Consider the following 24,445-nt stretch of genomic DNA (forward strand, 5'->3'; position numbering starts at 1 on the left):
AGGATGACTTTTTAAGTGGCTGTTTAGTTTGACATCTTATACACCTGTGAGATCTAATCCACACAGTGTTTTTGCATCGTATTTCCCTTTACTGATTCTAAAAAGTTCCATATGCGTGGAATAGTTTATATTTTACTCAATAGTCTTATAAAATTTTTATGAGTTAGATTCTTTTTTCAGTGTATGTTAGCAGTTATGGTGATTTATATTGGATCGGGTATTTTCATTTTAGGACAACACCAGATTCATTTTGTGCCTGGAATGGTGGGTCCCTTTCTGGAAATGACCTTGATTCCGGAAATGGAACTGAGGAAAGCTACTATTCCAATATTTTTTGATATGATGCAATGTGAATTTTACTCTAGTCGCATCTCCTCTAACTCTCATCCTGATGATTATTTTTCAAACCGTGATGTAAAATACAATTTTGATGAGGTAAGGTTTGTTTTTTAGATATTATTATTGTGAATGCTGAATCTCATGCAGAAATCCAAACTGTGTGTTTATTAATATGTTTAATACTAAAAATTAATTTTCTGCATACTGCCTTTTTTCCCTCTAAATAATAGCTTTAAGAGATACATTCTATGTCTGAGAGATACTGTGCATGAAAAAAGATAAATATTTGATATGATACATAGCAAATTTGGCTTGAGACGCATTCACAATAAAATAATAATAATAATAAAAATTTATCTAAAAAAATTTGTTCCTTTATAAAAAATAGTGCTTAAATCTTCCATTCTGTTTTTTACGAATAACAAAACTTTTTGAATTAGCCCAAAAAGAATGAATGTTACATATTACAACAATATAGTTACTTTTAAAAAAAAGAAAATAATAATGCTGAATAAATACTTCTTAGTGTTGAGGCATGTGTTTATTTTTTTCAGTTAACAGCAATAAAAAATTAGATTTTTGAAAGTTTTTTTCCCCTTTTATGTTCTAGAATGTATTTCATATATAGAAGAATATGCATTAAAAACTTTGTTACTCATATTCCTGTTAACAAAAACAGAATCCTAGTTTTTTTTATTTTTCAGAGCAGAGTAAAGCATTCCCCCAACAACCCATTATTGTGCAAAGGGGTCATAGTGGTTAAAACTCTACAATTTCGTGGCCACATGATTGTTGCAATGTGGTCACAACTGCTCACTAGCTGCCTTTACTTTCCAGGCAAGTTGGTAAACACCAATCTGAAGCTAGTTGGGTTTCAATCCACTATTGAGGATTGATCCCCAGTTCTTGATCACAGTTCAATGGCTTAACCACTCAGCTATCCGACAGTTAGTTTTATTCTTTTTTATGTTTTAATAATATGCCTTTATAATTTAACTATAAAAGAGGATTTCAATTAAAATTTTTTCTATTTAAACAATTAAAGGTTTTGTTATTTAGTAAAATTGGTTGCAATGGTGTTCCTAAAGATATCAAAGAGTTTCAGGTTTTGTTACTTCAGCAGTCTTTCCATTATTATTCATATAGTTTTGATTGACCATGATGGCTTCTACTTTTGTTAAAAGGAAGCATGTTATGTTACCTGCACAAAAAAAATATAATATTGTAGTGCAAGTGGTATGGGGAGAAAGTCTTAAAAAGCTTGCAGGAATGTAAATTCATCTAAAAAAAGGTTAACAAGCTGCTTTTGAAAGATTAAGTTGTTTATTAAAAAAAGATAAAATTAAAAAAAGATTATATGATATTAGAAAGAGTTTAAAGAAACTATCTCTATCTGAGTCAGTAGTGCAATTGAATTATCATGATACCCATTTGTCAAAAGGGCATTTATCATATTCTGATATTAAAATTAAATTCCTATACTATATAACATTTTTATAAAAATACTTCTCAATTTTCAGAATTTAATGAGAAAATGGGGATATGAAAGCTCCCTTGAAAACAAAAATTTAAAACTGTACAAATTAAATTATATTTTGCTAATTACCTAAATATTATCTGAAAATAATTTATTTCTTAAGGAAGAAAAACATTATTTTATTGAAAAAAAATCTGATATTTTTGTTTGTGTATTCTCTTTTTGTCATGAAACACAAAGAGAATTTTCCAACTACCCCAAGGTATTCATTTCTCTCGTTCTTTATGCTTGTGTAAAAAAAATTTCTGTCTCTACAGCACTATTGCTGATTCATTGAATGACGGTCTTGAATCTGACGATTCACAGTCTTCTTCAGATCCCTTAATTTCAGTTATTGAAATTGCCTTCAATTCACAAATCATCAGATCGTTATCCTATTGGAATACTCCACAAAGTCAGTATCAGGCTCTGAACTGAAATGCTGTCGGTATTCTTTTGGGTTAGAATTGAGGTGAAACGATCTTTTTCGAAACCATTAACGATACAGTCTTTTGAAACTTAAAAACTTTTTTTCAGCTTGACGATATTAAGTTTAAGGATTCTAGCAAAATTTTTTTTGTATATTGCAAATTGTACAAGCCTTGGCATTAGACGTGCTTGGAACATCAATATTTCATGGAAATAGTGTTACTGGGCCCTCTAAATACTGGCATTTTTTTTATTTTATATTATTGATACAGGAAATGAAAAGGAAGTTGGAAAGAGGTTAAAAAAGGGAAATCAATATTAATGGGTGACTTTAAATCTGAATTCTACTGTATTTTCATTGTATGAAGTAGGTAGTGTTGCAAATTATTAAGGTAATCGACATCCTATGTATTATGTAGTTATTCGGTTTGTTTAGAACTCTTATGAAATTTTATAATTTTGGTAAAAAATGAAATGATGAAAAATTTCTGTAATTTGAAGGTTCTCATTATCTTGTTTAATTGCTATCAGCTATTTTAAGATATTTATAGCTGGATAATTTGTTATTTAACAATGACATTTTGAGCTGTAAAATGATGTTTACTGGTGTGCAGGTATGGGACTTCTTTACCTGACAGCATCATTAAATAAATAGCAGAACGCAGGAAAGAACAGAGTTCCTTTCTGAAGGACAGAAGTTCTGAAGTTCTGAAGGACAGAAACATATTTATTTGACGATTGTAACACATGAATGAAGTACAAATGATTAGATAACATAGTCATAATTACACAAGAGTCTAGTGCGTGGAGCACGGAGACTCACTTCCTTCGGAAGAAACTTATCTAGTAGCTTTAACAAACCAAGGGAAAAAGAAAAAAATGTGGTTAAGTCGTGACCTTTTAAACATCAAGATTCGGTGTCAAAAATAATTTTTTAAAGTTTTAGATTGTTACGCTATTATTTTTATTTCTTAAGGATAAGCAGATTGTTACATAAAAATTTAAATCCCCTCAACTAAAAGATCCTTAGATTTTAATAGTAATTTTATTCAGTTAATATTGCAACTTAATATACTGTTTTTAAATTTTTTGTTCAAATATTTGGTTGCTTTAAAATTAGTTCGCCAAAATGTTTAGTTACATTTTGTAAAATTAATTCCTAATAACAGATTTGGCTGGAAATGATTTTGTTTAAGTTCATCATAAAAGTAAATCTAACACATTTGCTGGTCTAGTAGGGAAATATAAAAATTTCTTGAAATAATTTTTTCAATGTTTTAGTCAAATTTCTTTATTTACTCTTTTTTTTTTTTAAATATACATGAAAAAATTGCAAATCTTAATTTCTGCACTTAATTTTAGAATACGATTTCAATGAAATCATTAAAAATAGAATGCAATTTATTTTATGCGTTAACTACAATCTGAATGGCATTAATTTAAACAATCCACAATTTTTCAAAAAAGTCCTTAAAAATGCTTAATTTTTGCTTTATTGAAAGAGTGATAACCCTGTACATAGCATTTCAAGTTCATTTAATCTTAATCATAACTGGAAAATTTTGCATTTTCTTTATTTTGATGTTTATGAAAATCCCTGAAATTCCCTATGCGTAAAACATTTAGTACATTTTGTAGCAATTATCAAGAAATTTATATTATTTCATAAATTATACTGGATGTCTTCCTGCCCATGTTGGCAGCTATGGTAAATAAATTAATAAACGCTTACACAGGTGTGTTTATCGTTGGAAAAGTTCATTTTTTCAATAATTTTCAAGTGTGCGATGAATAAATTGTTGTAAAATAAGTCATTAATTTCTTTTTGGATCACTTTTCAAATACACTGTATTTATGTTTGATAAAATGCATAACTATATTTAAAAGATTTTAGTTTTTAATCTAACGGATTTAATTCACTTGATATAAATAATTGGATTTTTTAATCCAGAACTGAAAATTCACTCTTTAAATTCTGTTATTTGTTTTACTAAAGTGGTTATTGGGCAATACCACACTTTTTAATTGTTGTACTTGAAATCGAACTAACTAATTAACATACTTGTGAGTCTGTAACTTCGTTTGTAACTTGCTCATAGCATTCACTCAAACATGAGATTACCAAGTAAAAACTAGAGAAAAGATGCTTTTGCTATGTTCTTAAATTGAATCAAGCTATAATTATTTCTTAAAAATATAGTGAGCATGCTTTAAATTTTTTTTTACAGGAATTGTATTTGTGAAGAAATGAAAATATTTTTTAATGAAACATTAACAAAAAATAATGTAACATTTTAATAGCATTTTTTATTGGAACAATATTTTAAAGATTTAATTCTATTTAACTTTTATTGTAAGAAAACATAACCTGTTTTATTTTAGTGATGTTCTCTAGTAAATCAATCTTGATAAAAAGAATAATGCAATCTTTTTTTTTGAAGATTTTTTTAGAAATTGACAAAGATATAATATTTACTACAAAAACAATAAGAGTATTCAAAAATGTTATCACCCTTTAAAGTAATAATTTCTTGCAAAGGAAATAATTGATATTTTTAAAATTTTAAAGTAGCCGGAAATTTATATAGCGCCAAAATACACTGCTCAAAACAATTAATGGGTACTGAGGTTGTGGGTTGATCTTGCACCTGAAGAATTGTTTGAATGATTGATACATTATCGACAGAGGTAGTAGGCTATATGAGATAAAAATGACATTTGTTTTCAGAAGAAAAAAAAGTTTTATTGAGCATTTGGGCACAAAAGGAAAAAAGCACAATTTGTGCATATGAGAAGGGCAAATAAAAAAAGGTATTTCCTTAAAAGAAAATTGTTTTTAGTAGGGAGGTATAGTTTCCCTGGACAGTCAGCAACGTTGAACACCTTTGCAGGATCGAGTTGATGAGGTTATTAATGAATGGCTGGAGTATTCTGTCCCACTCCTCCAGAAGAGCTCTTTTCAGCTCTCGAAGAGTTTGTAGGGGTGGTAAGCGTCCAGCAATTCGTCAGCCTAGAATGTCCCAAACATGTTCGAGTGGGTCCATTCCTGGAGAACACGCTGGCCAATCCGTTACTGTGATCCCTTCCTTAAAAGGAAATCATTCACCAAGTTAGCAAGATGTTGTCTGCAATTGTCGTCAATTAACATGAAGTCTGTCAATTGCTGCAGCGTAAGGGACTACAATAGGTCTCAGGATCTCATCCCTATATCGGCCACCGGTCAGAGCTCCATTTCGAATCATATGGAGATCGGTGCTCCCATCAATGGAGATGCCAGCATAAACCATCACTCCACCACCGCCAAACCTTACGACTTCATGCTCGAAAGCTAGATGGTTTCAGTTGTCACGCTCCCTCTAGATGAAAATACGCCTATTAGGAAGAACAGAGATACGGGACTCGTCAGAGAAAAGAATATTGCTCCATTCATTTCTCTTCCAGTTCACATTCTCTGTTGCGGGCGTGATGGTGCTTGCTATTAATGTGACACACACAATCGGTCGTTTGTGTTGAAACTGTGGTACCAGTAGCTGAGCGAAATTCGTTGAAGGTTGTTGAAGAAGAGTGGCATTCACATTTCGTAGTCTCCGAGCCTTTAGCGTTAAATAATGGTCTTCATTGGGTATTGTTGCATGTCTACGTCCTTGCCCTGATCTTCGACCTGCCTCCCGTCTCCAAAAAACGGTAAAACTCCAATGGCTTTTGCTACTTCGACTTGTGTTTGGCGCCCGCTAACCGGCCAACAACCTTCCAAGCTTTTGATTCGATTAAGTGACTTCGTTGAGACATCGCACTTATCGTGGCTACTGAATGCCGATCATTCTTTTTCGCTTTGTCCTACATTAAGTTGAAAGCCAAATCAAATTCACTGCACCTAAAGCATTCTTCCATTTGATGCAAAAAAAAAATTTTTTTTTTGCTTCTGCCGTTATTTTATACAAGACTTGCAATATCCTTTAATTGTTTTGAACAGTGTAAATATATTTGCGATTGATCTTGAGAAAAAAATGTATAAATGAAAGGATTTTCCTTTAATGACTTATGTCACTAGTTTTAAACTTTAAATGATATTTATCCACCTGAAATCTAACCTTAATGTATAAAAATATCTGATTTTATATAAATGATATCCAATTTTATCTGATTTAGTGAGAATTGATTACAGGTAAATTAGGAACACAATTTAAAGTTATTTTGTGAGTTTCGACTGTATTTTTATTTTATTAGTTTTGACTGAGAACCTGCAGTTAACCTGAATCTTAAAACAAGTTTAAATGGAACTATATAAAAAATTAAGTTTAAAAGCATTTGTTTCATTACTAAGAAGCATTTATTGCTAAACAATATTTATTGAATTACTTTTTTTGCAATGATGAGAACATAACCTTCGTGAGAAATTGATTTAATTCCTTTATATATACAGTCGAACCTGTTTGTCTTGAATCTCACGGGAAAGGCGAAAAATTTGTGATAAAGAGGTTTCGAGTTATGCAGGTACTTTAACAAAAATTTAATTAAGAAATTCTATTAAAAGTGCGTAGATTGTTTTTAGTAGAAAAATATAGGTCTTTCTTTTAATTATATCACATACATCTATTTACATAAAATTTTTGTTAACATGCATTTAACACTGAAAATAATTTTTCAAAGATTTTTGACGTATAATCTCCAGGGGTCGCATTCCCCCTAAAATTCATAAAATTCCTAAAACTATGTGCAAACCCTAAAATTCCTAAAATTCTGATAAAATTTTGTTGGTGTTCACAAAAAATTAGGGTTATAGGCTAAATATAAATAAAAAAGCAATAATCTAAAATATAAGAATTTAACTACATTAATTAAAACTGTTTTAATTTTGCCACATGGGAATTCTGATCCTGAGAGAGGTTTTTCGATAAATAAAGCAATGCTTAATGTGAGTCACCATGAGAATACTATTATGTCTCTTAGACTAATCAAAGATACCATTCAAAATTATGGAGGAGTGTTGAAGATCACCACAACACTATTGAGGGCAGTAAAAGAATCTCACAAATCATATCAAGAATATATTAGAAAAATGATCATGATTAATTTGTTTTTCTCTAACTTCTAATATAAATTGCTGATTTGAAATCTAATAATATCACACAATAGTTTTTCTTATTAAAGTAAGGTAAAGGGTAATAATAAAGTTTTGATTAAGAAGGTAAAAATTAAATAAAAATCCAAGTTGGTGTTAATTTATTTTTTCTTTTGATTTATTCTCACTTTTGCCTGTTCCTGAATTGTGCACTTAATTTCTGATAGGTAATATGTAAAGTTGAAATTTCATTTTTACACTTTAGAGATTTCATTCTTGACTTAATAAATTTCAGAGCTTTATTTTATGGCTTGCAATTATTTATGATATGTGTGGATGAATTGTAATAATCTTCTGTTATGTAATAAACTACCTTGTGATCTGTTTTTATCCTAGCAAAATCATATATTACCCCTAAAATATTTTGAAAAAAGTTCCTAAAATTACCCTAAAATTTTAAAAAACTTTGCTGCTACCCCTGACCCTCATTTATTTTGATTATTAATTTTTAAGGTTAGATAGAGCGCAAATCCCTCATGGCCAACATTTTCCAGGGATTCAATAATAGTTTATAAGAATTCTACACCTTTTTCTACCTCTTTTGCATTTACTTTCCATTCATCAATTTGATCTTCAGCTTCTTCCTCTTCATCTGATATTCCTTTGACCTTATCTATGATTTTCGCATCTGCCAATGTTCCTCATGTTGCCAACCAATTGTCCACTTGTAAAAATCTTCAAAATTAATGTCAACATTAAATCCAGATTTTATTGCATTCTATTCTGGCAAATCTGGCACTGCATTTTCAGATTCGACAGTTTCTTCTTCTTTACTGATGTCTTCAACTTCTTGTTCATCATCTTCACAGTTGTTCTTAAAGCCAGCTTTTTAAAACTATTTTTAGAGGCACATTTCTCCAGGCGAAACAGTAATTCTGATTACATCTTTATTTTTGCAAGAGAACTTTTTTCATTGATGGCATCTACAAGTTTGCCTACCAACTGTTTTCTATAGTTTACTTGAAAACTCCTACTTATTCTTTGCTCCATTGGTTGCAATTTTGAGGGGAAAATGAATTTCTATTTTTAGCTTTCTTATCTATGTTGAAAAGCTAACCCCTGGTGGTCACTATTCATTAACCCCTCACATACTGCCAGAATCATTGTATTCCTTTCTAGTTAAGGAAGTGCAGGGATAGTGATTGAAAGTGCAAGAAACACCCCCAACCTGTTCATCCCTTCTTCCTCTGGGTTTACAAAATTCATCTCTGTCTGCAAGTTCTACTGATAGAGAAAGTTTTGACATTTGTGCTCTATCATATGAAATACGAGAAATGGAGGTTTTGAAGAAAGAAAATTTCGACATAAACATGGAAAATACATTGATTTTAGACAGTAAATGTTGGGAATTATAGAAATGTTGAAATATAGAGGTTTTTGAGATAAAGAGGTTTGAGATAAATAGGTTCAACTGTATATATAACAGAGGTTCGAGATAAACAGGTCCATAAATACTTCTTTTAATAAGGATGTTATAGATTCCTTGATTCTCTCAGTAGTAAATGCAATAAATAGATTATGCACAAGTTTAAGAATATATTTTATTTGTACATATTGCATACAGGTTGTTCTGTAACAATCACACATAAAATATGTTTATAGATTCCTACTAAATACTGTTAAATGAATTAAGTATTATAACATAATTAAAAAAAATAAAATATAGTGATATATGAAATATAATGGAACTAATTATTTAATTTACTAATGCGATTTTGAACTTCCTTAATTTTTTCGCCCATTTTCAGCGATATTTCTTTGTTTTTTTGTTGGGTGTTTCTCACCAACTAGTGGACTTCTAGAGGATATCCCCTTACTGCCCCTGGTAACTCCGACTCTTCTTCGGCTTATTGATGAAAACTTGACTTTAATTTTACCTTTTGAGGATTTACAAATGTTCGCACAGCTGTGATTTATACATCAGTTCTTTTCTTGATCCTGCTTAGAATCATTCTTGACGTGCCAAACTTCTTATTACATCTTCGTTGAGCCTAAAACAGTAAAATAATTCTCTAAGATTTTTTTTAATGTTTTAGGAAACCTTTGTTAGAAGCCTTTAAAACTTACGTTAAATTATTAAAATCAAGCAAAGAGTAAATAATCTCAATATAGTTTGTTTGAAGTGTCTCATTATCCGTAAATAATAAAAATAGTCAAATATATGAAAAAAAGGAGATCACCTTCATCTTGAAATATTTCTAAACGAAGTTTGAAATATTTTAAATTTGCTGTCATGGAAATATTATTCTTAATATTTGCTGTCATGGAAATTGCATTGTTACAAAATGTCTTATTAAAAAGAAGACGAAATCTGATAAAATGAAATATCTTATTAAAGCTCACTAAACAAACTTACAGTTTAAATGATTAGATAAAAAAAGCATTCTAGAAACATGCTAATATAGGTTATCATAAATTAAAAAAGCTGCTGTGATTTTACTACTATTGATTTTATTGCCATAACTTCCTCTTTCAGACAGTGCTTAAATTATAAATTTATTCTCTACTTTATTTTTGCCTACACTTTGAAACTGTAGAAGATTTTTTCTGCATTTCTAAATTACGAAAAAAAAAAACTATTAATCTTATTGCATATACTGTTAATTCACTAAGAGTCTCAATTAGTTCCCTAGTTTTAATAGTCATTTATATTATTAATAATTATGCACACAAAGTTATAATGAAGAAAAGTTTAATTAAGAATTTAAAAGTTTTTGCTGTAAAACTTATGGAATTTCTACTGACAAAATCCAAAAACATGACAGAATTCAAGTCATTTTTTTTCGGTGCAAAATAGTATTTTATTTAAAAGGGAACAATATTGACTTAATATTGACAAGATAAATGATTCTCTAATCGCTAACACCAATGACAGGAAAAAAAAAAATTCTTTCGTTTTTTTCTTCTTTCTTTTCCAGAAAAAGTTAAGTACTAAAATTGTTGTTTTTTCATTATAAGGCAATCGCATAATATTCCCGTATCATGTAAAACTTTATGAAGTTATTTATCTACCGTTTTACAATTATAAAATTAAATAATAATTAAATTCTATTTGTATTTTAAAAAGTAATACTCAATTGTTCTATGAATTTTGGGAACATTATTATAGAACTCCTCATAATGAACGAATGCAACGGAAATAATTAGTGCAAAATAGGAGCTAAAAATTCTTTTAAGTATAAATAACAGGGTGCGTAGCGTTTTTAAAAAGTGCTTAAAGGTGCTTATTTTCGATTTTTATTTTTTAAAAACCATTAAAGGTGCTTTTTTCATTGGATGTTTTTAAGAAGTGCTTAATTTTCCCTTTTTCAAAATGAGATTTTTCCTTTACCATGTTGATTTTCGCTACGAATTATGCAAAAAGACGCAGTTTACATTGTTATCTTGTCAATCAAAATCGCTTCCAAACCCGACAGGAAATCGCTTCAGTTAGTGAAGGAATGTCCATCCCAACCTCTTAGGGAGAGAACATTGTGACGGGAGCTGCATGTAATGGACATTTGGAGTCGAACACCTCTTAAGAGGCCATTGCTCACACAAACACATAAAGCTGCGCGACTTCAGTGGGCTAGAAATCACCGAACGTGGAAAGTTGCTGACTGCGGAATGTACGGTTTTGCCTTTATTCAAATGACGCATGTCGTCGAGTTCACTGAAGACAAGATGAAGCATTTCATTCTGACTTTGTGCAAGGTTAGGTTGGTTCAAGCCGGAGGTAGGTCTGTCATGTTTTGAGGTGTTTTTCTTATTATGGATTTGGCCCCCTTACTGAGGTAGCTACTAACATGAACCAACATGTTTATTTGAGCATTCTGGATGATCAGGTATTGTTTTTCTGTCAACATCTTTATGACGAGTACGCAGGTGATGCCTCTATTTTTCAAGAGGACAACAACAAAGTTCATTATAACAATGTGTTTTATGAACACTCAGTTGCGTCTAGACTGGTCTGTAAAATCACCTGGCTTGAACCCCATTGAAAATTTGTGGGACATGTTGGAGCAACGAGTAAAACGGCGAAATCAATATCCTCGCAATTTGGTGGATTTGCACGATCAAATCCTCAGCGAGTAGCTTGAGCTGGATTGGACGTACCTCCAAAACCTTGTTAGATCGCTTTCTAACCAAATTCAGGCGGTTTTCATATCCAGAGGCGGTGTTACACGTTATTAAAGGATGTTTTTTTTTATGATTTCTCTAAAGGGTGACTTAATTTTTTGTCCGGTGTGCTTATAACATTTCTTTCAATTTGTTTTTGTGGGATATCTATTTCCTTGAGGAACGAAAAAGCTGTTTGCGCTTAGCCTAACCCTTGATGTGCTGGTATTGGCCTACTTTACCCGACAACATCATTAAAGAAATAGATATATAGCAGAGTGAATTTACGGAGTTGCAGAAAGCAGGAAAAAACATAGCTCCTTCAGAAGCATATTTATTTGACAAACGATTAGATGATTAGAAAAAACATAATCATAGTTACACATAACAAATTCTTGTGCCGGAGTACGTACTCAACTTCCTCGAGAAGAAACTTACATAGTAGCTTTACCAAACCGAGGGAGAGAGAGAAACATGGTTAAGTCTCGACCTTTTAAACATCGAGATTCGGCGACCAATTACAAGCTACTGAGCATCTAGCATAAATTATTTTACAAGCAGGTGAAGAGTTGAGTATAGTTTGTCTAAAGTAAGAACTCCCCTAGCCATTCGTTTTGACCCTTGGCGATGACTATGGTAACGAGGTATAACTATTTCAAGTAGGGGTGTGGGGCCATTGTTTAGGACAGGTTTTGGCTCGGGCCGGTGATATAAAGGGAATTTTTTTCTTCGATTTATTGTGTTAGCCCTAGAGTGAAGAGAAGCTACCATCACAGAAATGCGCGATTCTTGTTTCCATAGCAGCCTCAGACTTCTTGACGGAGGAGTTCTTACCCTAGACAAATTATAGTAACTGACTTCTTTCGTGAGAAAAACATTGTTTCACGAGCGTGGTTAGCACTCCCACTGAACGCCGGACATCGAACTTTTATGACGTCATCCCGTGACTTAACTAGAGGTAAACAACGAGCTGATTTGTCTCTAATCATCCCCAACATAATTTCGCTGAAATTTGCCGCACCCGTAAAACTTGACTAAAAAGAAATACTTTTCAAATGTATACAAAATTGTACTGTGTACAATTGTGCGTGATTCAAATGCATCACAATAGCAGACGCATTATGATAATAAATACCATTTTAAAATACTCGCATTATATGTAAACCAAGTGATTAAGAATCTAAATACATGATTAAAATAAGTTATCAAAATGCACAAAATTGATGAAAAGAATCTTACTAGGCGCAAAATTGTACCATCTAGAACAATCGCAATCACATCACGTCGCTTTATTGTCATTTGATGTGAAATACTTAAATATTATTAAATCAAATGATCAAACAGCTAAAAATCCTTGCAATAATTCAAAATAATAATAAAGTAAAATAAATCTCGTTTTGTGCAAAATTGTTCAACACAAAACAATGACGAAAGCATCCTGTTTCTTTTTGCTAATTTTAAATTTCTAAAATTTTAACCTATCGAATTAATAAATTGCTAAAAACCTTTAAAAAAAATTTAAAAAAAATAGATGTAAAAAATAAACAAATATTCTCGTTTTGTGCAAAATTAAAGCTTAAAATGATGGCGAACGCATTATTTCTTATGTAATTAATTTATAATATCCCAGTTATAAAAAAAAAATCTAATGAATAAACAGCTACAAAATGTTAAAAAAGAACGTTAGGTATAGAATAAATAGGGCAGTTCCCGCACTCTATTATCCACGTGCTCATCATGTTGCATCATTTTAGTAAAACAGCTCTAAATTTCGAAAACATATTTTCGTGAGTAAAAACAATACAATTGACCTTCAGCTGAAAGTGGGGATAAACTTGACCTTGAAGATAAATCGTTTAAGCATTTCGCCCTACTCATTCGTTTTAGAGAATGACTTGCATATTTTTCTTTAACTTTTTTTTTTCTTTACTCACGCCTGCAGTAGAAGAACCGGGAGGGGGGGGGGTACTTTCGTCGATCCTTGATTCGCAAAGATGAAGAGTAGTAACATTTTCGAGAATTAATTCAATAAAATAGAATTTTCAAGTTGAAGTTATATAAAAAAAAANAAATGAAAAAAAAAAAAAAAAAACAGCGAATGGGCCGTCACATTTGATACACACACATAATTTAATGTCTTAATTTAATGTCAAAAATTTAATGTCTTAAATCATAAACGTTGCTGCGTATCCCCGCGAAATAACAGTAATGCAATTGCTCTGAAACTATTTTTATGCAACCTTTTTCTGTGTGAAAAAAAATCATATTTTGTTAATAAATTTTTTCAGTTTATAATGTGTAGCTGGAGTTGGGAATATTGTGAATGTTTGATCTTATATTTTTTAAACTCTGATGTACTGGGCTATCCTTTATCTCAAACGACTAATTGTTAAATTTCATTTATGAGATGTAATGATGTGAAATATAAAAATTATTTACTTTTAAGACTACATTTTTAAAGTTTATTCAGTTTTCATAACAGAAAATTTAAAAAAAAATATGTTGTAAAAATTAAATGAGGTACTTAACAAGTTTTAACAATTTCCTCTGGAAATGAGTTAGACAGAGAAGAACATTTTATTACAAAAATATCAGTTTAGTTTTTTGCCAGTAAGGCTCTCTTGAATGCTTTGAATGTGTTTCTTATAATTATGTCTCCCAAGTCCTTTACATAAAGTATGACATATTATTTAAACATTTTTGGAATTGCTTATCTATAAAATCTAACCTTTAGTCTTGAGGAAGTTTATATTAATTAATATTTGATATCTATTTTTATTAAATGAAATTTTATGAGTAAAAAATCTTTTTATATAATTTTTAATATCATAATAATTTTATTATTTTTAGTTTGAGTATGAAATGATCACAAAGTTGGATACATTGGTGGAAGGTGGACGAGGTGATGAAGAATATAAAGAATTATTTTTGGACATGTAACTATGCATTTTACTCTTCATTCTGTGTTCTACTTTTGATTTCCTAATTCGAAATTTTAGAATTATTTAATTTATGGAAGTATATTTCTTAAAAAAAGTAATATTTTAACAATTTAATATCATATTAGTGAAAATGGGTTAAATTCAAAGCTATTTGATAATTTTTTAATTAATTATTTCAGGTGTTAGGGAAAAAAAAGAACACCATAAGTATAAAACAATTTAGTTCATTTTATGATAAACATAACTGCAGCAACAAAATCATCAAGTTTCTGTTTATTTCTTTGGTTGCATCTGATTTGCCATGAACTTTTCTAACTGAAAAGATAAAGATTTATAAATATGTTTTGTTTGTTTAAAATTTTTTTGTGGTTTTACATTTTGCATGTTGAATTTTTAAAAGAAAATGCCAGTTTGTTGTTATTTAACTAATAAATTTTGTTACTTATGTTTCTAGTAATTTTACTGCATGGTTCTGATTTTTAGCTTTGAGAATAACATTTAGTTTCAAGAATAACATTTAATTAATATTTAAATATAGAACCTTTAGTACTTTTGTTTTATATTTTGCTTATAATTTTTCCCAATGAATTAATTAGTGTTGGTGGACTGTGCGAAAATCATCAAACAATGCATGAAAAAGGCATGGGTTTTGTTAGAACTGTTGTAAGATTAATGAAAAGACTTTTGGAATATCGTGCAATAGTCACAGATGAAAATAAGGAAAATAGAATGAGTTGTACTGTTAATCTTTTGGTATGAATTTATTATTTTATTTTGTTTCCTTTGCTAAATATTTTATATTCATTTGATCATATATATGTTCTCCTTGTAAAATTGTGCAAAATTTCAAAAAAACTTAAAACTAATAAAATTTGTAGACATTAAAATAATTTAGTATTTACCATTAGGGATATTAATTGGTATTAACAAGTTACAACTTGAATTTTGTTGCATTTAAAAGCTTTAGACAGATATTGTTTAAGATATATTCGGTCACAATTTCTTTAATATTATATATATATATAATATTACGGGAACCCTACATTGTAGTATAGAATATTTTATTTTCCCCTATGTCTTAATAGCCAGTCTCTATTGGTCCCCACATTTAGTTTGAGATAATAGATCCTTGCTTCTCCCTACAACAAACCAATTTTTCTTTATTTATTTAATTGAAAAACTTGTACAAATTAATCTTAAGTTGATAATAGTTCATATTTTAATATTTTTTTTTGCTGGCCAGGTGGCCGAGCGATTAGCACGCCTGACTTCGAAGCCAGTGGCCGCGGGTTCGAATCCCGCTCTGGGCATGGATGTTTCTCTCTCTTGTGTTGTCCTTTGTTGTGTGTGATGTGTGAATGTGGCCCACCCTATGAACGGGTTTGTGGCAGTGTGGCGTGGGCAATGTTACTTGCCTCCGTGACTTTGGTTCACAGGTGCCCACTGGGTAATGCAAAATGAGTAACACCTCTGGCATCTTCTAAGGCGAAACATATAAAGTCCAGTGCCTGCCATTCAAAAAATTTTTTTTAATTATTTAATTAGAAATTCTGGGATCATTTAATTTTATAACCAAAACTGAATAGTCTGTCTCTATTTTTGTGCTTATTAAATAATCACTGGATTAGTTAATGAGCCAAAAAAACTTTGAATTACTTAATGAATTTTGTGGCTCATTAAATAACCATTTTCCTCTAGAAGTTAAAATGTAAATTTCTTGTATTATAATATAAGATGTTTATCACTTGAACTATCTAGAAACTTTGTAACATTTAAATTAGTGGTTCCCAACCTATTTCAATTCATTTCCTTCTTCGTCATTGCTAGAAACTCATTCCCCCTTCTAAAAATCTAAAACATATATTTATTACAGTTATTCAGATTTTGATTATTCTTTTAATATGTTTGAAAAATTAAACTATAAAAACTTATAAAATTATGATATGCCTAAAAACCTTCATAGTTTTATATACTAGCAAACTAATTGTTTAAGGGAATTAAATTAATACACCAATTATTAAAAAAATTAATAGTATTAGAAACAAGCATGTTGTTAGTCGCTTTGTTTAATGGGATTCTAATGATTGTTATTTTTTTTTGTTGCTAATTTGATACATGGAATGGTATTTGCAAAAGCACAATACAAATCATTTTAAACTTCTAATTAATTTTTTTAAAATCTAATAGTTTTAATATATAATGTAAATGAAAGGCCCTGATCCTCACAGATATAACTTTGCAAACAATAACAATGTCCTGAGAGCTCTTCCTGTCACTGTATGATTTAAGCACACATTCCCTAAAACATTCCCTAAATTCATTTTCTGATAATACATAGGAATCTGTACTTGAAATCAAGTGTAGTCAGATCTGAACTAATTCCCCCTTAAAACCCTAACATTCACAAACTTGTGAATGTTAGGGTTTGAGAGTGGGAGCTCCCTCCTAGTTGTGAACCACTGATGCAGCTGTTACAAAGTGACTCGCAATGAAAAACTAAACTAAGCACTAAGTTGTTATGGGGTTAGTGATTAGGTTTTCCTTATTAATATCTAAAAGAAGAATCATTTGCAATAAATACAACATATTTGTTTCCTTAGTTAAGGAATAACTAAGTAATATTTCTATCAATGATATTTAATTACTAAATGTTTAATAGATAAATTTTTTTATTTCCTATGAGCTGCACAATTAGTCTTCCCGATGAGCAGACATAGTGCATTCTCTAGAGGTGGTATCCACTCTTTCAGGGCCACCACAATGGGTGAGATACCGTTGGCCATGTTAATTTGGACGTCTAGTTTCTGCCACACTAGATGGCAGCACCGAGACTCTATTTGGATGCTAAAGTGCACTAGGAATTTAATTTTACCGGAAATGCCAAGAGCCAATAAGGCACTCCAGGGATCTTTTACATGCCGCATAATCATACGACATGGCCGCTAAGGATTTTCTGTATCCCAAAAATCCGGTGTCTGGGCCAGGGATCGAACATGCAGATTTACTAAATAAAATAATAGCTTGAAAAATTACATTATTCTAGCTTCAAAATTATTTTTAAAATTATATTATATTATATTGTAATATTTCTTTAAAAAAATTGACTCCACAATATTATTGATATTTCTCTCCCTAGGAATTCTATCATGAGATCAATCGAAGGGAGATGTATATTAGATATCTGTATAAGCTTTGTGAACTTCACCTGGATTGCGAAAATTATGTAGAAGCCGCTTTTACTTTAAAGCTTCACGCTAAATTATTGCGGTGGAGTGATGAGCCATTATCACAGCTGTTAAAAAATGACAAACATCCCACCTGTGAGACTCATCGAGAACTGAAGGAATGTTTATACTATGACATTATCAATTATTTTGATAAAGGAAAACTTTGGGAAGCCGGTCTTGCCCTCTGTAAAGAATTAGTCACTCAATATGAGAACGAAGTATTTGACTACATTCAACTGAGTGCTTTGTTAAAGAGAATGTCAGTATTTTATGATAACATAATGAAGCAAGTTCGTCCCGAACCTGAATATTTTCGGGTGGCTTATTACGGTAAAAAATTCCCTACGTTCTTACAAAATAAGGTGTTTGTATATAGAGGAAAACCCTATGAACTTTTAACTGATTTCAGTAGCAGGCTGCTGAATCAGTATCCGAATGCACAATTGATGACAAAACTAGCTCCTCCTGGTGAGGATATAACAGAATCAGATAAACAATACTTGCAAATTAACAAAATCGATCCTGTGATGCACGAAAGGGAACGTTTCAGGAACAAGCGTGTTCATGACCAGATTTTGAAGTACTATAAAGTAAATGAAGTTCAGAAGTTCACATACTCTCGTCCCATAAGGAAAGGCGAGAAAGATTCTGACAATGAATTCGCCACGATGTGGTTAGAAAGGACTAATCTTGTGATATCTTATCCTCTGCCCGGGATCTTGCATTGGTTTCCTGTTACTAATTCTCAGTCAATTGAAATCAGTCCCTTGGAGAATGCCATCGAGACAATGGAAAGCACCAATAGGAAGATTTGTAGCCTAGTTCTTCAACATAAATGTGATCCAAATCTTCCAATCAATCCACTCAGTATGCTTCTGAATGGCGTTGTCGACGCTGCTGTGATGGGAGGAATTATAAATTATGAAAAAGTAAGTTTGTTTTGTTTACAATAAAACATGTGTTACCATTTCGACCATTATCTTAAGTTTGATTCGCTTAGTTTTTCAAACTCCCATGTAGTTAAAGCTCTGTTAGATATTTTTGATGACAATATACAGTGCACCAAATAAATAAAAGTATTATTAAGTTGAGAAATCAAACACCAGACTTACTTTTTCTTAATAAACATAAATTTGTTTGGTGGATTCTGAGTTTAGATCCTCAAATATGGTTAGGGGTAAACAGAATTTAAAAAATATGGTCCACTAGTTTAGTCAAAAATTTGGTTCTCTTGTTTTTAATTTCACTTTTGTGCTTAACTTGTACATGTAAATTAGTAATTTTTAAATTTAAGTAAAATAGTAATTTTAAAATTTTTAAAATGCTGCTTATTATTTAAAAGCATTCAACTCCAAATCAAAATCATATCACTTCTAGAAAATTCTTTAAAATTGGAGTTTTTTTTTAAAAAAAAAGAGAATTCCTTTCAAAACAGATTTTTAACTCAGCTTAATGCTTGCTTGCGTATTTAAATAAGTATTGCTGCTGAATAATGAAGTAAGTCTCATTCATAGTTGTCAGCATTAGTTTTTTCTTTTTTTAATAATCTAATTTCTTGACTTTTTTATTTTTTGAGTTAAAATAGTGAAGAAATATGTTATAAATATCTATATTTTATTAAAGGTTTGCTCCTCCTCAAAATAATGAATTAAAAAATACATTAGACATAATAAAAGCATTTTATATTCATTTACCATTAGAGCTCCTAATGTTTTTTGTGTCTAAGATATTATGGATAGTATAAAATATATATTCTCTCAAGATTTGCTGGAATTTTTCTGTTTCTTGTTAGTAATTATGATAACCCTAAGCTATTTGTATTGTTTAAATTCTGTAATTTGTTGCTTATAGTGAATTAATATTTATTTATATCAAGCTAGTATTAGTACTTCCTATAACTCATTCCTGATGTTTTAATGTTTCATTTTAGGCATTTTTTACGGATGATTACATTTCAAAGCATAATTCTAGAAAAGATGTTGAGGGCATACAAAAATTAAAAGATGTAATTGCTCGACAGGTATAATATTTATTTACTATTAATTATTGTTATTTGTCACATTTTTGTAGAGAGCAGCCGTGCAGTCTTGATTTACAAACCTAAAATAAGACTTCGTAGCTTGATGATTTTAATGAGCATTTTAAGCTATACATTCAATTTCGATAACAAAATTGGATAATTTATTAAAAACTAATTACAGAATTTTGACTTGTGACAATATCAACAGTGACACAGTTTAAAAAAATGTTCATTCAAAAAAATGTAATGTTACCATGTTACTTAGGGCAAAGCCTACCAATTCTCTGAAGATTTGTGAAAATATTAAGAATTTCACGGAAACACAAATATTTAAAAAAAATGTATGTATGCGGGAATGCTGACTTTGCATTTCATATATATATATCCGTTGTTTAACAGCCGGCCCAATTTTGGGCTTACGACTACTAATGTTCAACTCCGTAGCCTTGTAATTTTGAACCAATCCAGAAGACAAGGAAACTCCTGCATCAGTACCCCCAGATGTATTGATTTGTTATTGAAACATAGAGGACTTTGCGACTTGAGAGATTTAACGTGCACCAATCACCATTTACTACACGGGGAGTCTTCGGCCGACTTGGATCGAACCCACGAACCCTTGGACATGGTCCCAGTGCCCTGCCAACCCGGCTATCCTGGTCTTTGACTTTACATTTTGTGGAAAAGTTTCTTCTAAAGATAGCAAATGTTATAATATATGATTCTTTGTTTGGTAAATTTTATTTAAAGTTATTTTCCTCAGCACTGTATTTGACAAGCCACTTTATTCTAGCTTTCTTGTTATGAGTGCTGTTAGCGAAATTTTCACACTCTTCATAATAGCTGTATTTGCGTTTTAGCTTTAAGTTTGGTTAAGAGTTAACTGTGTTACAAAATGGAAATTTGACTTTTGCAAACGATTGATACCACAAGAATTATATCGAAGTAAACTAGAGACTAATTAAAACATTTAAACATTAAAAATTTATTAAAATGTCAGGTGTTGTAGACTAGGCCATTTAGCTCCTGTTACAAGGTTAACAAAAATAAGATAAACAGAGATAACACCTAACATGTAATTTAGCCAGTAACGTTAGTGTATTGGAGCCGTGGAACATTACAAGATTAAACGTACAGTGGGAGTAGTAGTTTTAAGCTTGATTATTTTGTAACTTTATTTGCTTTATAACATTGTTTGTTTCCTTAAAAAAATGATTTTTTTCTTTTTAATTGTAAATAAATAATGTAATGTGTAATAATTAAACTTTTTTCTTCTCATATCCATACAGCTTTCTAACAGTAGTAATTTAATGTGTATTTTGCACTTTGTAATTTCATGTGTATTTTGTATTCATTTATTTATTTGGATTTTCAGGTACCTTTACTAGAGGCTGGTATTGCAATTCATAAAGTTAAAGCACCAGAAAGTTTAAAACCTTTTCACCAACACATGGAAGAATCTTTTCGAAAACTAAGAGCTAATATTGAAGAAAAATATGGAAAAAAGGTAAGTCACTATATCATGTGAAATATGAAAATAACAAGACCTAACCAAATGCATCATTTGTATAAATTTTTAATATATTTAATTGCCTTACCTAATTATTGCAATTTAGTCCTCATTTCTTTTTCATATTGGCAACAAAGTGAAATATAATACGTGTGAATCAATGAGTCATAAGCATAAATGTGATTCTTAATCAGAAGTGACAAAGTGATTCTTAATCAGAACTTATGGTAGTATATCATAATTTCACCCAAAATTATCTTAGAAATATCACAAACACACAATTATACACTTTTGTTACGCTATGAAACCCTGCTGATCTAACATGCCATTCCTTTAGAAGTTAGGTTGGCATGAATGTTTGCAACTTTGAAAATTAAAAATTTCAGCCTCTTTATTTTATTTTTGTTAAACCTCTTCAACAATAATTTTTCAAGCATCGAAACTTTCTTGGATAATGCTTCTCTAAGTTCCTAAATGTATAATTTCGCTTTTAACAAAGTTCAAGACGAAAAAATAGTTATCGTTTTCCTATTTATTTCAAGTAATAATATTTTATTTCATAACTTATTATTGACTAAAAATTTTAATTTTTTAAAATAGAAATTAGTTTTAAAGATTTGAATAATCGATTTAATTTTTTAAGATTCTATTCTAGAATACATTTCAAATGGGTTTAACTTAAAATATGATGGGGGCCAAATATCGTTTGCGTCGCACACTATATGAAATTCCATGGCAATCTTTGTTGGGACTTTGTCGAATAGGGGGCGGAGCCTATTAGTTGTTAATAGCATGCAATAGTCCAATGTACCTTTGCTCAAAAACTAACTAAATAAATACTAATCTTTAACTATAAAACTTAACATTTAATTAATTACAATCATTTTTACAAAATCTGAATATATTCTTGCAGATGTCTAAATATATTCTCGCTATATAAATATATTCTTGCATATATGTAATCTAAATTTATTCTTGCAAACCTTTCAAATACATCAAATACGCTTGTAAAAAGTGTGAAATTTAATATTAATAAAAAAAATAAGTTCTTCCTTCACATGAGAAAATGAAATAAGAAATTTCCTTTTTCCGTCATTATAGCTATTGCTACTGTTACACCTATTTCCTTGTCTCAACATCTCAAGGTTGGCAAGTTTCTTCCGAGGTGGTTAAACCACTGGTAGAAACTGGTTAAAATTGTCATGGCAGAAACCCTTTTCTGCCACATTTGTGGCAGAAACTGGCAGTAATTCAGAAAATGACATAAAAATAAATACTGAGATTGACATACAATGGATAATTCATAGCAAAAGCAATTAAATGTTAAACAAAGTACAATTTTTTTATAAAATTATCACCATTCAAGATCAAATATTACATTGTTTGCATTTTGCAGTAATCTATAACAAAAGACAAGTTTTGATNATCTTTAACTATAAAACTTAACATTTAATTAATTACAATCATTTTTACAAAATCTGAATATATTCTTGCAGATGTCTAAATATATTCTCGCAATATAAATATATTCTTGCATATATGTAATCTAAATTTATTCTTGCAGACCTTTCAAATACATCTAATACGTTTGTACAGAGTGCGGAATTTAATATTATTAAAAAAAAAAAATTTCCTCCTTCACATGAGAAAATGAAATAAGAAATACCCTTTTCCCGTCATTCTAGCTATTGCCACTGTTACATCTATTTCCTTGTCTCAACATCTACACACTTCTGACTTAATCCTGCATAATATATAACTAATTTTTTTTGTTGGGTTCATTAACTTTTTATCTATACTTATTTTCACAAAATAATAACTTAAATCTTGAATTAAGAATGTTTTTAAATTTGTTTTGAATGTTTAATTTAGGAGCCACCCTCAGAACTACAAGATAGAGTATCTGTAACTGTGCGAAGAGTAAAAACAACTCCTCCAAAATCAAATTCGAAGGAAGAACGTTTATCTGATATTTCAAATTTTGTTTTAGAATCGTAAGTGCATAATTACTGTCATTATTTTTACATGTTTTAAAACTTTAAAATGTCATAGCTGTCGGTGAATAAAATTCTGCTTAATTTAAAAAAATATGAGCCCTGTGTAAAAGTACTATTATCTGTAACTAATTTGTTAGTTAGTTGTATTAAATTGTGTGCATTTCTAAATTTTATTCATTGCTTCATATAGTAAATTATGTTAACTGAACTGCAAACTTTGAATCTTTCAAAAATCATTTATACCCTTTAATTGTTTTACAAATAGCAGAAATTTTTTTGCCAAAGGGAAAAAGTTTTTACTACTTTTTTTTAAAATTGATTTTCTTGAATATTTAGTATTCTGGCAAAAATTCAAAATAAGTTAATTCTGGAAAACGCTTCATCCCTTCAGTTTAGGCAATCACTAATTGAATATAAAAATATGCTCAGTGCCTTTAACCAATGAACCATCACAGCTCAGTCAAATATTTGTGACTATAATAGTTTTTTTTAAGTCTACATCGAGTTCACTACAATAAATTTTTTTAATGAGCTATGGAGGAAAAATTCATAATTTCTGAAAAAAGATAAAAAAAATTGTGGACTATTTCTACTTATAAGTAGGGTCCTATAAATTATGCGGCTAAGATGCGGCGATTTTCAAAAATTATGCGGCAAGGATGCGATGTCTTTTAAAAATTATGCATGCAGAAGTTAGTCCAGAAGCTGCGTTTTCTTTCAAACTCTGTCTTTGTTTTGTAAAAATTTGGCTGTAGCAGGATACAGCTCTTTCACAATCTACTGATTTAAGAAGCACTCAGAGCACTTGTCTTTGCTTTTTTTGTAAGTTCTGGAAATCTCTCTGAGACTACCTCTGAATTCCAGAATCTAATTAAGTCCTGGTTTGAACATTCTTTTACATATTCTTTGTAAGCAGCATTCTCAAGTTTTATATCTTGACCACTCATTCCTGGAATATTCTTGAATACATTGTCGTCTTCAATATTGAGGTTGACTGTTTGTTCTGGATCGAAAACTCGAGCAGCTTTCATGAAGTTTAATGTAGGCTGACTAAACTTGGGCCAGCGTTTTTTGAATACGTCTAGTTCTGGAGAGTAGTAATTATTCAACTTTGCAATTGTTTTGTGAAACACTTCTTGAAGAAATACGTTGCGTGAATCTTTTCGTGAGTATGATGCCTGAGAATTGCATCGAAGTTTAGACCGCAGATCAAAAATCTTATTGTAAGCTTTGTAAATAGATACA

At 30.3% G+C, this 24,445-nt stretch overlaps 1 protein-coding gene across 2 annotated transcripts in view; it reads left to right on the plus strand.

The window, feature by feature from the left end:
* LOC107455667 (myoblast city) overlaps nt 1-24,445 on the plus strand; it is an 83,088-nt gene that overhangs the window by 49,882 nt on the left and 8,761 nt on the right. For both annotated transcript variants that reach the window (XM_043057605.2, XM_071183659.1), the window contains exons 30-36: nt 233-435; nt 14,355-14,440; nt 15,043-15,199; nt 17,583-18,602; nt 19,604-19,693; nt 21,069-21,200; nt 23,076-23,197. In XM_043057605.2, the coding sequence (XP_042913539.1) occupies nt 233-435; nt 14,355-14,440; nt 15,043-15,199; nt 17,583-18,602; nt 19,604-19,693; nt 21,069-21,200; nt 23,076-23,197 (1,810 nt within the window). The remainder of the gene's footprint in view (nt 1-232; nt 436-14,354; nt 14,441-15,042; nt 15,200-17,582; nt 18,603-19,603; nt 19,694-21,068; nt 21,201-23,075; nt 23,198-24,445) is intronic.

The sequence above is a fragment of the Parasteatoda tepidariorum genome, chromosome 7, assembly GCF_043381705.1.
Source record: "Parasteatoda tepidariorum isolate YZ-2023 chromosome 7, CAS_Ptep_4.0, whole genome shotgun sequence".
In the NCBI taxonomy this organism is placed as follows: Eukaryota; Metazoa; Arthropoda; class Arachnida; order Araneae; family Theridiidae; genus Parasteatoda; species Parasteatoda tepidariorum.